At 47.5% G+C, this 14,628-nt stretch overlaps 1 protein-coding gene across 1 annotated transcript in view; it reads right to left on the reverse strand.

Moving 5' to 3' along the window:
• The window catches only part of Deup1 (deuterosome assembly protein 1), a 70,415-nt gene extending 60,005 nt beyond the window's left edge, over positions 1–10,410 (reverse strand). The window contains exons 1-2 of the mRNA XM_057768033.1: positions 10,375–10,410; positions 9,151–9,223 (exon numbers count right to left, since the gene is read on the reverse strand). Of these exons, the coding sequence (XP_057624016.1) occupies positions 9,151–9,179 (29 nt within the window). The 5' untranslated portion in view covers positions 9,180–9,223; positions 10,375–10,410. The remainder of the gene's footprint in view (positions 1–9,150; positions 9,224–10,374) is intronic.
• Positions 10,411–14,628: the final 4,218 nt, after the last annotated feature.

Raw genomic sequence — 14,628 nt, forward strand, 5'->3', positions numbered from 1 at the left:
CACGCGATGGAATACTATTCAGCCATAAAAGCCTGTGCAGTCCTGACATCTGCGACAGCAAGAATGGAGAAAGAGGACTTATGAAGTGCGTTCTCACAGACAGACAGACAGACAGACACCCACTGAGAGGACCAAGCGGACATCATAACAGGCTGCTTGGTCTTCTCTCAGAGATCAGGCCTCAGTTTTGGTTTCCTGAGACTGAGCAGGCAGTGTCTGAAAGAGCCACAAACAATGGACGATCCTCAACACCCCTAGCAACAAGAATGAGGCCTGGTACATACAGACAGTACCAGGCTAGGCCTAAGCCACAGTCAGCAGCTCAAGGACAAGGCCTGGGACTTGTCCAGGCCTGCCCAAAAATGGAAAACTGTAGTCCTGACCAGCCTCTGATTAGCCCTGACCAATTAGAAAGCAATAGTATGATTGTCACTTTCTTAAGCCAATCATATCTAACATAACCTGGTTTAGGACCTCCTCTTCTGCTGCAGAGGAGCCCACAGGTCCCTCTCGGGGGGGTCTTTCGCCATCTTGTTTCTGTGTGTGGCCACACCCCAGCATGCTGGAATAATAAAATGCTCTTGCTGATTGCATATGTGACTGGTGGTCTTTTGTGGAACTTCTCCAGGACCCTAACACCACCATCTACTCCTGTAGTCTTGGAACAGCTGCTCTCAGAGATGTTGACAGCTTGATTATTACCAGACTGGGTGGAGGGAGAGAGGATGAGAAAGAGACATGGGACTGTTGGCAGTACTGGTGTTTGTGGTGCAATACAGTGAATATGATCAATGGCGAACACCACACATCTCGGAGTGTTTAGGACAGGCTAATCAGTGCATTTGCCGGTAAGAAACGATAGACGTTTAAGGTGACAACACTAATCTCCTGGCCTTGCTCACTCTACCTTGTGTATACATGATTAAAACCTATTGTACCTTCTGAATATATAAAAATATCATTTGTGAAATGCTCTGGGACAATGCTCTTGAACCCTGTAAAGATTTGTCCCTTGTATTGGTTTAATAAAACACTGAGTGGCCAGTAGCCAGGCAGGAAGTATAGGTGGGGTGACCAGACTAAGAGAATTCTGGGAAAAGAAAAGGTGGAGATGTTGTCACCAGTCAGATGCAAAGGAAGCAAGATGAGACTGCCTCACTGAAAAAAGACACCAAGCCACACGGCTAAATGTAGATAGGAATTATGGGTTACTTTAAGTTGAAAGAGTTATTAATAAACCTGAGCAATAAGCCAAACAGTTTATAATTAATATAGGCCTCTGTGTGTTTGGGACTGAATGGCTGCAGGACTGGGAGGGACAGAAACTTCGTCTACAGTGAAATAAAATGGAAGAAATAAAATTGAGACCATAGAAGACACATGGAAATATCCAGAAGAGACAGGGCAGTATAGCAGCTGGTGGATTCTCCTCTCAAAGAGCTTTGAAACATAGACTTCTGTTTGGGTTACTTTGTGTTGTTATTTGTTTGACTGTGTCTCACTCTGTTGCTCAGGCTGGCCCAGAACTCAGGATGTAGTTCAGGCTGGCCTCAAAATGATAGCAACCATTTTGTCTCAGCCTCCCGACCCCTGGGATTACAGGCCTGAGTCACCATGTTTTCATGGTCAGGTTTTTAAAAAGACAAGGAACAACATGAGCTCAACTGTAATGGCCTTGCCACATTCTCTAAACCAAGGCAGCTCTGGAAGGGGACAAAGCAAATCAGTAATAATCACATCATTGTTGCACTGGGGAGGTAGTGGGGAGTCATCAAGCATGGGTTTAGAGCTTGGGAGAGGGACAACGGCAGCTCATCACATAAATAGGGATGTCAGCATGGGAAGGAGGAGGCAGGGAAAGAGCATGTTTCTTTAGGAGACATGGAATCATAAGAAAATGAGTTTTCAAGGCGGGTGAGAAAGCTTAGGAGACCTTGTTTTTTTCAAAGTCTCTTTAAGAAAACTCATTCTGAAATAAATTATAGACTCTTTTCCCTGAGTTGCCAGGCTATTGCATGCAATTCGACCTTTCAAAGGTGCTCACATCAGACACTACAGCACATGGAGACACAGATGTAGGCAGAGGGGTTCTAGAGGTGACCCAGCATCTTCCTGACCAACTCCTGTGAGTTTACAGTGGTCAGTGTGGCGCCTCCTCAGCAGAATGGTGCAGTGCTGGTCTCTGCAATTCGACAGGTCATAGCTTCATGGTTCTCTACCTCAAAATCAATTACTCAGCCACGGACATGCTTTCCCTCAGGCCCATTCCTTGCCATCTAAACACATTTGTTGTAGTCCTGAGTGTTTGCTGAGTTAGCAGTAGTCAAAGCCTATTTTCACGACCTGCGTGTGATGGAGCCTCATGTCCTGTCAGTAACGGCCTGCCTGTGATGGAGGGTCATGTCCTGTCTAATCCTCTTTGGCACTTGCAAGAATTTTAGAGGAGGTGCCACACACCCTCGTTCTAAAGAAGGGGTGCATGAATAAGGACCTTCTAAAGCCTTTGATCTAATGGTGAATGGGAGCCCCTAACAGAGATGAAAAGCTCTATGATATTCCAGCATCTTTATTGACATGAAAACCTAAGCATCCCCTGTTTTCTCCTCTGAAAGGGGGATAATATGTTAAAATAGACATCACAGATATGCTCTGTAACAGCTTTTCACATCATGAGTGAGAAGCCTTTCAGTGAACAGACAGGGAGGGGGCAGACAGGGAGGGGAGCACATAGGAAGGGGAGCACATGGGGAGGGAAGCAAGCAGGGAGGGGAGTGTAAGTTGGAAGGTGCTGGCCTCTTCTCCAGGGGAAGCTCTGTAGCTACAAAGGAGAACAAATACTTCCCTCACAAACTAATCCATGGAAGCTCCAAAGAAACCGAGAATGAACGTTTGTCCTCATATACAGCACAGGAGGTAAGTGAGCCATCTCAGGACACCTCCCCATGTGATAAGATGGCAACGCTAGTGACCTGAGCATAGGCCTCTGCCTTTCCTACCTGGCAACACGGCCCGATGTTTCACCAGGCCTTGATGGGAAGAGTCAGATAAGCAATGCTAAGACCTATTTTCTGATACTAGACTTAAAGAAATAAAATCTTAAAGGAATATTCTGCTTTCTGAACTTTGGAAATTTCCCACGAACTTTCCTTGCTAGCTTATGCTAACTTCTGGAAGTTTCTGCCATCTCAAGTCTTGAACTCCAGGCATCCAGTCCAATCCTGTCCACTATTAGCAATTCCACAGGATGTTGGGGGACTCTGAAAACATCCCAGGTGCAAACAGACTACCTGACCTTCCGTGCTGAAACCGGCTCCCATTCCAGTCTGCTCCACATCTTTACAGGGCACAACTGCTCCCAGCTGCCAGGAGTAAACTCTCCTTCGGACCAGCAAGTAGTGCTGGTGCCACCTCCGGTCCGTTCCTGAAATTCTGCTCTCTCATCATCCCAGTGATCAAACCTGACCAAGGGTCATCACCCCTCATCTGCCAGCTACTCTTATCAGTGTGTGGTTGGAGTGTGTCTCCCGAAGGCTGGCACGTGTGGTTTCTAGCTTGCTGAAGCAGAGGGGTGGGATCCTCAAGGTGTGGCCTTGTGGAAGACAATTTGGTGATTTAGTTCTTGCAGGAATCTGTAAGTCTTGTGGGGCTGAGTCTTGAAGAAAGGAACACCGGCCCCTGAGCCTCCCCGGCTTCCTTTTCTTCGGCACACCTCTGTGTGATGCCATCAGCAAAGACAGCCGGGTGAGGTTGTCTGCTCTTAGACTTCCAGTCTCCAAAACTGAGCTGACTGTACCTCTGTTGTTTATAAACCATCCAGCTTTGAACATGTTGCTATAGCAACAGAAAAAGGACAATAGCTTCCCTAATATTCGCCCTTTCATTCTCGCATACTGACAAAGTTTTCGTGGTATTCAGAATGATGGTTCCTGCACATGGTGCCACTAACACCATGAGGCGGGGGCCTCAGTGCCTCTGTCAACCAGTGCCTCACCTGGTTCTGCCATGCTAAATGCAGGTATGTCTCCCCCAAGACTGGCTTGGAGTGAGGTCTGACATTCCTGGATCACTGGCCAACAGCACCATTCATGACCCATAGTCTACCTTGAATCTCTTTTCCTTTGCAGTACAACGGTTTGATCGCAGAACCTTACACCTGTGGGCAAGCGCTCCACCACTGAACCAAACTTCCAGCCCCACCTCACGTTCTGAGCTGTGTGGAGAGCGACGTGCAGAGAATCTGATGTCCGTGATGAGTGGAGGCATTTGCGTGGGCAGAGTTCACGGCTCTGTCCTGGCTCCCAGGCACTGTCATTTGTACACAGTCACTCCTCACACAGTGACTTAGTGAGAAGAGCCCAGAGACAGCTGCACCACATGTTTGTATGGTCAACAGCAACAATCCCTGAGAACTTCAAGGCATAGCCTAGTCTCAGCAGTGTGAGAAGGTGAAAATGGTGTGTTCTCAGGTGTGACCCTCAGAGGACTCCCAAGCAGACTCTGAGAAGAAACTACCGCCACACAGCTGCGTGTCGCACGTACCCCTGGCTGTGTGTCCCACGTACCCCTGGTTGTTCTGGATCTCAACATTTTCTCAGACCGTTCTGCTTCCTCCTAATTCTGAACTCTTAGCTCCTCCTCTTTCGGCTCTCTGTGTATGGCGTACTGTGGCTCTTTGTGTCTTTGACATTGCTCCTGACTCCCATGCTCTTCCAGTCAGTGAGGTGTGAGAGAGAAGATGTCGCTGTCGCTGGTTTAGGTTCAGTCCCTGTGGGGCCTTGGTCACCACTGCCTGAGCTTCTTTCCTGGCTCTGTTTCTAGCTTTCTTTTTTCTTTGTGCTTCTTGGCTTTGGTGGAGAGAGGGCCCAACTTTGTCTTAGCTGCTATCCAAAGAGGTCATTCCTCTCTTCAGAGGCATAACCCTGGGAGCGTTATACAACGCTAACCCTCCTGTGCCAATCACACCGACTAGAGACTCTCAGCTGTTCTAGATGGTTTCAACATGTCGAAAAATTATGCACCGAAGAACACCAGGTCATATTAGGTGTGCCTGGTGCCAGTGTGCACAGTTGGTCTACACACTCAGGCCCCTTTCCCCTTTAATGTAACCAGTGGCTAATATGCCCAATGGCATCCTATAAAATGTGCAGGCAAATGTGTTTTGTGTGGTGACACTTCTTAGTCTTTCTCTAACATTGTTAGTAACACAATCTGTCTTTCAAGGGAATCTCCTCCCTTTCTCTCCTTCCTCCTCCCAAGTTTTCTTTCATTCACAGTCACTGATCCTGTGCATAACTGGCCCCCAGCTAACACTTCAGCATCCACCTTCACACCGCACCCCAGAATGCCCCATCCCCATTTCTTTCTCATTTCTTCATCCGAAGACGCAAGAAATTAGAGGAACCCATTAAGTGTGCCTGTTCTGGTGAGGATCAGGCATGGGAAGAGCAATGTGGGGTGAACAGGAAGGTCTGGGCCAGGCAGAAGTCCCAAAGAGTCACGGAAGTCAGTCAGAAAGAATTCTCAGTGTGCAGAAAGAATGTACTGTTGCTGCTTATTATGGTCCTGCTCTAGGGGCTTAGGTCAAAAAAATCGAAATTTCTTTTTACCAATGATAAAACTGTACTTAACACACCACAAAATGAGCAAGCGTAGCTGTGACTCTGTGTCTCCCAGGGAAGGGCCCTTGAGTGTTAAGAAGACACACAGGGGAAGCAGGGTCAGGAAGGGCTTTGGGGATTCAGGTAGGAAGCTGCTCTTTAAGACTCAATCTTTCTCAGTTCTCTGGAAGATGAGAAGAGTTTACTGGTGTGTGCAGTGGCATTCTGAGTTTTAGATCCCTTTATAAGACTGTGAAAGAGACGAGTGGCTGAGGAGTCAGTCAAAGAATGCAGAGACTATGAGAGGCTCAGCAGAAGAAAAGCAGGCTTTGGGTAAAGATGGATGAATCCGCAAAGTCTGCTTCTTTCTCAAGTCCTACTAAAACGAAGCGAATGCACATTTTAACCTGCAAAGTCTACAAAGGCGAAAATCGTGGGAGTCAAGTAGCAAGCTGTAACAGTTAATAGTGACTGTGAACTTGACAATCTAGACTCACCTGGGAGACAGGCCTCTGGGCATGCCTGTGAGGGACTTTATAGAGGGAAGAAGCACCCCAAGTAGGCACAGCACCATACCATGGGTGGTCCTGGACTGAGTGAGAAGTGAGCTCAGGGACCAAGGAAAGCAATTCACAGGATGGAGAAGGTGGGCAGGTCCAAAGAGCGAGGCATCTTTTGAAAGATCATTTAAAAGAAATTTATTTTAAAATAAGGTTTACATCTTTATTTTAAAGATGAAATCCCACCCCTACCTCCTTTAAAGAAGGGAACTGCGGAGAAAGAAGAAGACTCCAAAAGTTTCTGATGTCAGGATCACTAACTCCAGGAAAAAAAAAATTTGAACAGGAAGGGAAAATGATCTCAGTCAGCCTTCAAGATGGATGTGGCTTATAAAGTCATAAGAAGACTATTATGAAGACATATAGAGATTTGGATGCTACCAAAATCATGAATAATTGGGGGACAGGGGAGAAAAAGTGTGTTTGTGTGTGTGTGTGTGTGTGTATGTGTGCGTGCGTGAGAGAGGGAGAGAAAGAGAGAGAGAGAGAGAGAGAGAGAGAGATGTCCTGTGTAAAAGCCAATAGACAGTGCCTAAAATGGAAAACTCAACCAAGCGCGTTATTTGAAGATAGTGGGCTAGACACCAAAGGCTTGGGAGGGAACCCTGCCAAATCACGGAAAGCGGCTGCCTTTTGGAGTAGAAGACTGGGTGGGCGCCAACACAAGTAGATTTTGGTTTTGGTAACGTACAGAACCAAGTGAATTTTTGTACTGCACACACACCTTCCTTTTCCTATCAGTGTTTGATATATATTTGCATGTTTATATGGTTTTAGAGCTATGTAAGCTCACAGTAGGTGCTAAGAATTTGTTGAAAACAGGCTGCTTCAAGAAACACCAGAGGAACGTGTTTATGAACTCGCTAACAAACCCCTGGAGAATGAGCCACATTTACTGGTTCCTTAACACCGTGAGAGTCTGTGGTCTCTGTGCTCTGGAGACCACAGTACACAGTGTCTGGCCACACGCCTACCATGATGAGTGATAGTCTTTCAGGGCAACTGTAGGGTGCTCATTATCTTCTGCTCTGTAACTATCCTGTACCCAAACAAGTCCAGCTCTCTCCAGTAACGTCTAAGTTCTCTAAAGACCAAGTCTGTTTTTAAATAACCTTTGCACTTCAGGGTTTAACACTCACTACAGCCTACTTTGTTTTCAAAGAATGAATGCAGAGACCAGCCATGCCTTCAGATCTGCAGGGCTGAGGCCATCTGCTAGCCCCAGGCTTGAGGCCCCCAGTCTGTCTTACTGTCGCCTACTGTTACATACAGTCACACCAGGGACCCCACACATGCTCCTTCTGACCCGACTGTGATGTGGACTCTAGGCAGGCTGCCTCTCACTCTTCAATGCAATCCACTTCCAGTGGAGAAAGAATTCAAGCTTTGGAGCCAGATGTATTTCCATTCAGACCCCACATCCTTCATTGACCAGTGTTCTGTCCATCTCTCTGGGGTTCAGTGGGGCAGAGTCTGCTGGGAGTGCAGCAATGGTCATTCTTCACCCTTTCAGATGCTCCCCCCCCCAACTTACAGTGGAGTTGGCTATGGTGGGACAGGGCCATCATATACTGAAAATACCATAGGCTGAGAAAGCACTGAAAATATGCCGACCAGCTGAGCATTGCCAGCTCAGCCACTCAGTGTTCTGGGGTGAGGTGCTGGTCTGCCCTCACCATTGCGTGGCTAACTGAGAGTGTGAACTCACCAGTATTGCCAGAGTGAATCTATAAATCTCTAGTCTGCACAAAAGATCCAGAGTTGAAATCTGAGTATGGTTCCTATCGAATGTTTATAGCTTCACTCAGGCAAGCAAGTGGTTATAAGCCGAGCTATCCTAAGTCCAGACTCCTAGAAGGAAAGTCTTTCTGCCCTTCCTTCCCCTTTATTAAGAACACTGCCATGATGGAAGGCAAGCCAGTCACAATGACTGGAGCGGAAGCAATCACTTTGGGTCTAGAGATGACTCTCTCAGTCTGACACAGAGATGAGCTTTCTTGTTATTTAAGATTTCGCATTTTGTGTGTGTGGTGTGTGTGTGTTTCGGGAAGTCCAGTTATACTGCAATATGTTCTGTTTTCTCATTGAGAATAAGGGCTGTCAGAGGAAGGGAGCAGGGCTCCAGATAGAGTCATCATTGTTTACGCTTCTTCGCTCTTCTTTCCCCGTGTCAGAGCCACAGCCTGAGCCTGGAAGTGAGACACCTGGAGCTTTTGAGTCAACAGCAGTCACAGTCAAGACTGGGCTCTGAGGTATCTGCTGCTTCCCCAATTTGAGCCCCACCAGTGGCCAGATGGATAGAGAAATCTTCATGGCGCTGATGCCCGAGGAGAAGAGATAGGACAGAGAGTTGGGAAAAGGAATTTGGTTCCCTTTCTACCACACTGAATGTTTTCCAATCTCCTTAACTAAAATATCTCATTCTCGCTGCTCAGTGGATATACGTATATTGTGGGCTGTGTTTACATGTTGAGAAAACATGGTAAATCTTCACAACAGGAACAGAGAGACACTCATACAGCAGGAAAGGAGCAAGCTGGCCAGGAAGTGCTGTGCTGGGGACCTGTGAGTGCTGGGGAGGCCCGTTTGGGTCTGTACCTGTGAACAGGAAGGGTGCTGGGGACCTGGGTCTGTACCTGTGAACAGGAAGTGTGCTGTGGACCTGTGAGTGCTGAGGAGGCCCGCCTGGGTCTGTACCTGTGAACAGGAAGTGTGCTGGGGACCCATGAGTGCTGAGGAGGCCCGCCTGGGTCTGTGCCTGTGATCCAACAACATTACTGAGGATGCTCTCTTCCCGGGTAGAATCAGCCTTTCAGCATCAGGAAGACTCATGTAAATAGAATCTCCAGACGCTATTTGAAATTTCCCTCAGTCTACTTACCAAAGGCAATCAGCACATCCTTCTTGGAACAATTCATTTCAGAACTTGTGCTCCATCAAGGAGTTTTGGGCACAAAGATAAACTCAGTAAAGAGAAGTTTCTGCACACTTACCCTGCTGTGGTATGGGCTTGGTTCTCCATGCCAAAAACCGTCTACATCTGGCTTGTTCGTCTTGAGTTTTAATCTGTGAGGGGAAATTATTTAGATTTATAAAGTGTTTACATTTATTAATATAAGATGAAGTTCTTGCTGTTGGTAAGTCATTATTTAGTATGGGGCTTTATGAGTATGGAGACTTGCTTCTACCAGCACAGAAGGGAGTGGGCCTTCATTGGCTTGAAGGCCCCACACAGATAGGAATACCGGCTCAGCCCTTGGCTGAAATACGTGGAACTGGCTGAAAGCAGCATGCATTCGTCATTAGCCCAGTGGCAGCTCGGTGTCAGTTGCCTTGTGGAGTGTTCAGTTCATAATTCCTGCTAAGAGGATGCTGTCTGGAGCCCCAGTGTCCATCTTAATGGAGCTCCTATGCTTTGCCTTTAGAGGATGTGTTCTTTCATTGGCTTTTCTCGACCTTTAAGAAGCATGAATACAGCAGGAAATTTAGGACAGAACATCTAGGAAAGGGGCTAGAGAAGTGGTCCAGCAGTTTAGGGTGCATAGAGGGCCCCAGCACTGGTCAGGTGGCTCAAAAGCACCTCTAACTCCAGTCCCAGGGCACTCTGATGCCTCTTCTGCTCTGTGAGAGCACCTGCAGCTATATGCATACACACACACACACACGTGTGCACACACACGCAGACACAGATGCACAGAGACACACACAGACTCCCCCCATCATGCAGACACAGACACAGAGACTCACAGACACACACAGACAGACACACACACAGACACACACACATAGACATACATACACACAGGCACATAAAAACACACGTGTGCTTGGACTAACATAATGTAAATTAATGAAGTGTTAAAATCAATTTAAACCCCCTAAAAATCGTATGAACCAATTAAACACCTGAGAAGGGATGAGGGAGGGGGAAAGAGGAGAGGAGGAAGAGGGAAAGAAGAAGGAAGGGAGGGAGGGAAGGAGGGAGAAAGAATCTCCATTCACACCACAGGAACTGCCCCAGTGAGGCAGCAATGCGAGGTGGTGGGAGGCAAAACTAAATCAGGAAGTACAGACAAATAAAAGAGGGAAACTGAGGCAAAGGCCATGGTTCTGCTGGAAGCTTGTCTCCTAGTTTGCCCAGCACGTGGACCCTGCTGTCCTGCGCCAGCTGGATGGAGGGGATGGTCCGGGCCCGGTTCACGGAGCCAGTCGGTTACCTGCGCTGCTCTCTGGAAAGGTCTAAGCAGTCCTGGGCCGCAGGTCCAGCCCGCTGCGCCCTCCCTGCGCTCTCCCTGCGCTGCTAGGCCCCACTGGGTTGCCATGGAGACGCGACCCGACTCTCACCCATGGTTTCTCTGCGGCGGGAACTCTCCAGCACTAGCGCGTAGGTCCTGGTCCGACGCCTCCTGAGACCCGCCCATCCCCGCTCGCCCCTGGCCCCCGGAGGCGCGAGAGAAGCGCGGGAGGACGCTGCCCAACCAGAGAGCCCGTGGGCTGCCAGGACCACAGCAGACTGGGGTTCCTAACCCGGGGCCTTGACTCCCTCCCAGGCTAGACCAGGCGCTGGAAAGAAAGAACTCCAGGCAAAGACACTTTCAATTCACCGTAGTGACTTCCAAGTGGGAATCTGCGAGGCTCTCTCCACTGTCACCGTATTGGCACCATTTTGAACCTCTCTTCACAGTGCCAGGCGTCCTTGGAAAACTGCCAGTTAGGTGGATCAGAATGTATTGGCGACAAGGGAGTAGCATCTAAGGAGAGGAACCATCCCTGGCCAACGGCAACTGATTCCAAATTCTTTCCCTTTTCAGCCACATTCCAACAATAATTGAGGACAGAATCTCAGTCTGACCTTGTTGATTTCATCGAGGAAATGGCTGTGCATACCGGGTATATATATGTCATAGAATACACACACGCACACGCGAGCGCTCGCACACACACACACACAAGCACACAACACACACACATACACTGATACACGTATTGTTATACAAAACACACGCCTACACACACAGGTGTGACAGCAAGTAAACTTTCTGAGCACTTGAACTGGGGAAATGTTGCTGGACTTATTTCAGAAACATAATTGTTTCTCAACACGTCCAGTAGATTGATCGCTCGTTCTTAAAATCTCTCATTTGCATTCTCCTTTCGTCATTCCGCGCCACTTTGCTACTTAACATGGCTGTCAATTTTAATCCAACCCACAGTTCTCCGTCCAGGTCTGTGTGGTTCTCAGACGAGCTGTGTGGAGTAATTCAGGATGCTAGTTCTGATTAGTGTTGCACGGCTGTGACAGGGACTGAGTGACATATGGTTATTTCGTCTTCCCTGGAAACTTTGCTGTTCTGCGATGCTCGTCACATCTTTCATCTTTGCCTATGCTGAATTTTTTCCCGACAAGAAAAGCAGTCATTATTGTATTATTGATTTACGTTTACTGTTTTGAGACAGGGTTTCTCTGTGCAGCCCTGGCTGTCCTGAAACTAGTCTTTGAGGACCAGACCTCGAACACAGAGGTCTGCCTGCTTCTGCCTCCTGAGTGTTGGGATTAAAGACGCAGGCCACCATGCTCTGCTACTTATTTTTATTGTTGGTGTGTGTGTGTGTGTGGGGGGGTGACACATGGATGGCTCACTGTAGATGTCAGAGCACAACGTGTGGGACCCGTTCTTTCCTCCCACCTTTTGGTTCCTGGGGATGAAATTCAGATCCTCGGACTGGGGAGCAGGTGCCTTTGCCAGCTGAGCCACCGGATGAAAGTGAGCAGGAAGGGCAGAAAGGAAATGTATTGAAGGTTTGAGGTCCCCGAGACTGTACCCACTTACAGCTCTTCACTACTGGCCAAGTCTCGGGGTGCAGTGAGACACATGTAACAAGCAATGTTCAAAGTTTGTATGCACACGCGCACACTCAGGCTTGGAATAAAGGTGTCATTGGAGGATACATCTGGCTAAAGAGAGAGGAAGATGTGAACTGAGACCATCCTGACGTCAGATTTATTGCTCTTCAAAATCTTCCCAGAAATTAGGGTTTTGAATACCCAGGAGGCCCATATAGATAGGAGTCTAGGTCTTGTAGAGGCGATGGCTGATTTCCTATTTTGGAAGAATGGACGTGGGAAAGGCTTTCAAAGCCTGACAGGACTTATGCTGTAATGGACTTTAGGAAGTTGTATATATGTGGACTAACCCTGCCCCCCCATTCAATTCAACAATAGGAACAGAGACTTTGTTTTCAGAGTAGTTCTTAAGACCAAACTGAAATGAAGACTTAGCTCCGCTCCTCAAAAAGAAACACCTGCAAAGGCTTAAGTTTGTCTTAAAATGTACTGATCACTGCATCTTCTAGGGTGATGTTTTTGAAAGATGTGCTGTTAGGAAGGCTCCAAGTTCAAAGGAGAGTCCGAGTGGAGGCATGTGGTTCTAGCCTGAGTTGCTGAAAGGTGGCTGGCCACTGGTGTCCTCTTCTCCTTCCCTTTTCTCCCTCCTCCTCCCTCTTTTATTCTTCTCTCTGCATGGCAGCCCAGCCTATCTTTATCTTGCTTAGCTATTGGCCATTCAGCTCCTGATTAGACCAATCAGGTGTTTTAGGCAGGCAAAGCAACACAGCTTCACAGAGTTAAACAAATGCAACGTAAAAGAATGCAGCACATCTTTGCATCATTAAACAAATGTTCCACAGCAGAAAAGAATGTAACACATCATTAACTAATATTTTTCAACACTGCTGTCTTAAAGAAATTAACTTTCTCAGAGTAGTTTTGCACTTACAAAAGAAAAATCTGTGAACAGAGAGTTACCATGTTCTCACCTCCAGTAACCCCAAGTGTTAACACCTTACATTGGCAGAATCTATTTGTTCTAATTAACAAACCCAAACTGATTTTTAAAAATTAATTAAATTCTATTCTTTACTCATATTTTTTCATTTGTACCCAATACACTTGCTGTAATGCACACAGGACACTAAGCACACTCACCTCACCTTTCAGTGCCTCTCAGCTGTCAATCTCTAGACTTTTTGCTTTCGATGAACTTGACCGTCTTGACAATCTCAAAGCATGCTGTGGTTCTTGTAAAATTCCCCTTTTTAGAGTTTGTTTTCCTGTTCTGCTGGAAGAAGGTCATGGAAGTTATCTGCCCTGTTAATCACATTGTGCGCAGGCCCATGTCTCCATGACCTGGCTGTCTGGTTGAGGTACTGTCTCCCCCCGTAATGTTACCCTCCCCTTTTCTACACCACTCTGTTAGATGACAGTCACACGAGACCCAGAGTTGAGGTGTACAGAATCATGCTCCATCTGATCCACGACAGAATGTCTCTCTAGGTTATTTGAAATTCTTTTTGCACGGAAACTGTGTCTCCCGTTTGTTTTTGTTTTATTTTTCATCGGTTTAGAATTAATAATATTTGACATGTATTTTGACTTGTAACCTGGGGCTACCACACATTGCCCCGTGATTTTGCCAGCTTTCACCGTCGAGAGCACTTTCACACGGGTCCTGTGCCATTCAGGACCCTACATCACTGTGCAAATTTTGGTTTTGTTTGGGCCTTTATTGCTCATTTTGGTTGACTTTAGTGCGTCCTGAAGTGTAAACCACTCCAGGCCCCTCTTGCCTATTATGTACAATCCTAGTTCTACAGACAGCTGTTTTAAAACATGATATCTTTAGTTAAGAATGGAATTAGAAGTTGATGTCTTGGCACTAAGTGCTAGTTGGGCCTCATTGTTTCTAGGCCCTCTTGGCTGACAGAGGAAGGAAATATATGTTCTGTATTTGCCTCTTAGGTAAATATATACACAGATTCCCATATATATCATTCATATCTCTTTATAAAAGATTTACTTATGGGCCATGGTGAAATTTGGGTGGGTCTGAGCTGCTGCCCAGGGTTATGTCTGGGTCTGTGACCCTGCTGGACCTGGGTCTGTGATGATGTCCAAGGCCCATGTTAGCACAGGGAATCACTGGAGCCATGCTGAGCTGGCCCCACCCTTCACTGGCCCTGGGACAGTTGGCCCTGCTCCTCACTGGATACTTCAGCTGGAGAGCTGGGCCTACCTCTAAGGGAAGAGCTTCCCCCCATACACACCTGGGAAAGATGGTTTCACTCCTTAGCTCAGGTGTGTACCTTTCTGGGCAGCACACTAGAGCTGAACCTGTTGTTGGGAGGCACAGGTGAGTCAGCCCTGAGGGCATGAGAGCAGGGGAGCTGACCTCACCCCTCCCTTGTATGTCCCCTATAGCAACTAGGAGAGAGGAACCTGCACTGGGCAAACAGTAGAGCTGGCCCTGGGGGGTTAAATGTGAGTGAGCTGGATCTGAAAACCCGAGAACAGGAGCACTGGCCCCGGCTCCTTGCTGCAGGCTGCACCAGGTGAGCTGGCTGAGGCAGTGCTGGAGAGCTCAGCTGGGAGCAACCATGAGGGGAATCTGGCAGACTGACCAAGCCAGGTCTAG

Source organism: Chionomys nivalis, chromosome 4 (genome assembly GCF_950005125.1).
Source record: "Chionomys nivalis chromosome 4, mChiNiv1.1, whole genome shotgun sequence".
Classification (NCBI taxonomy): Eukaryota; Metazoa; Chordata; class Mammalia; order Rodentia; family Cricetidae; genus Chionomys; species Chionomys nivalis.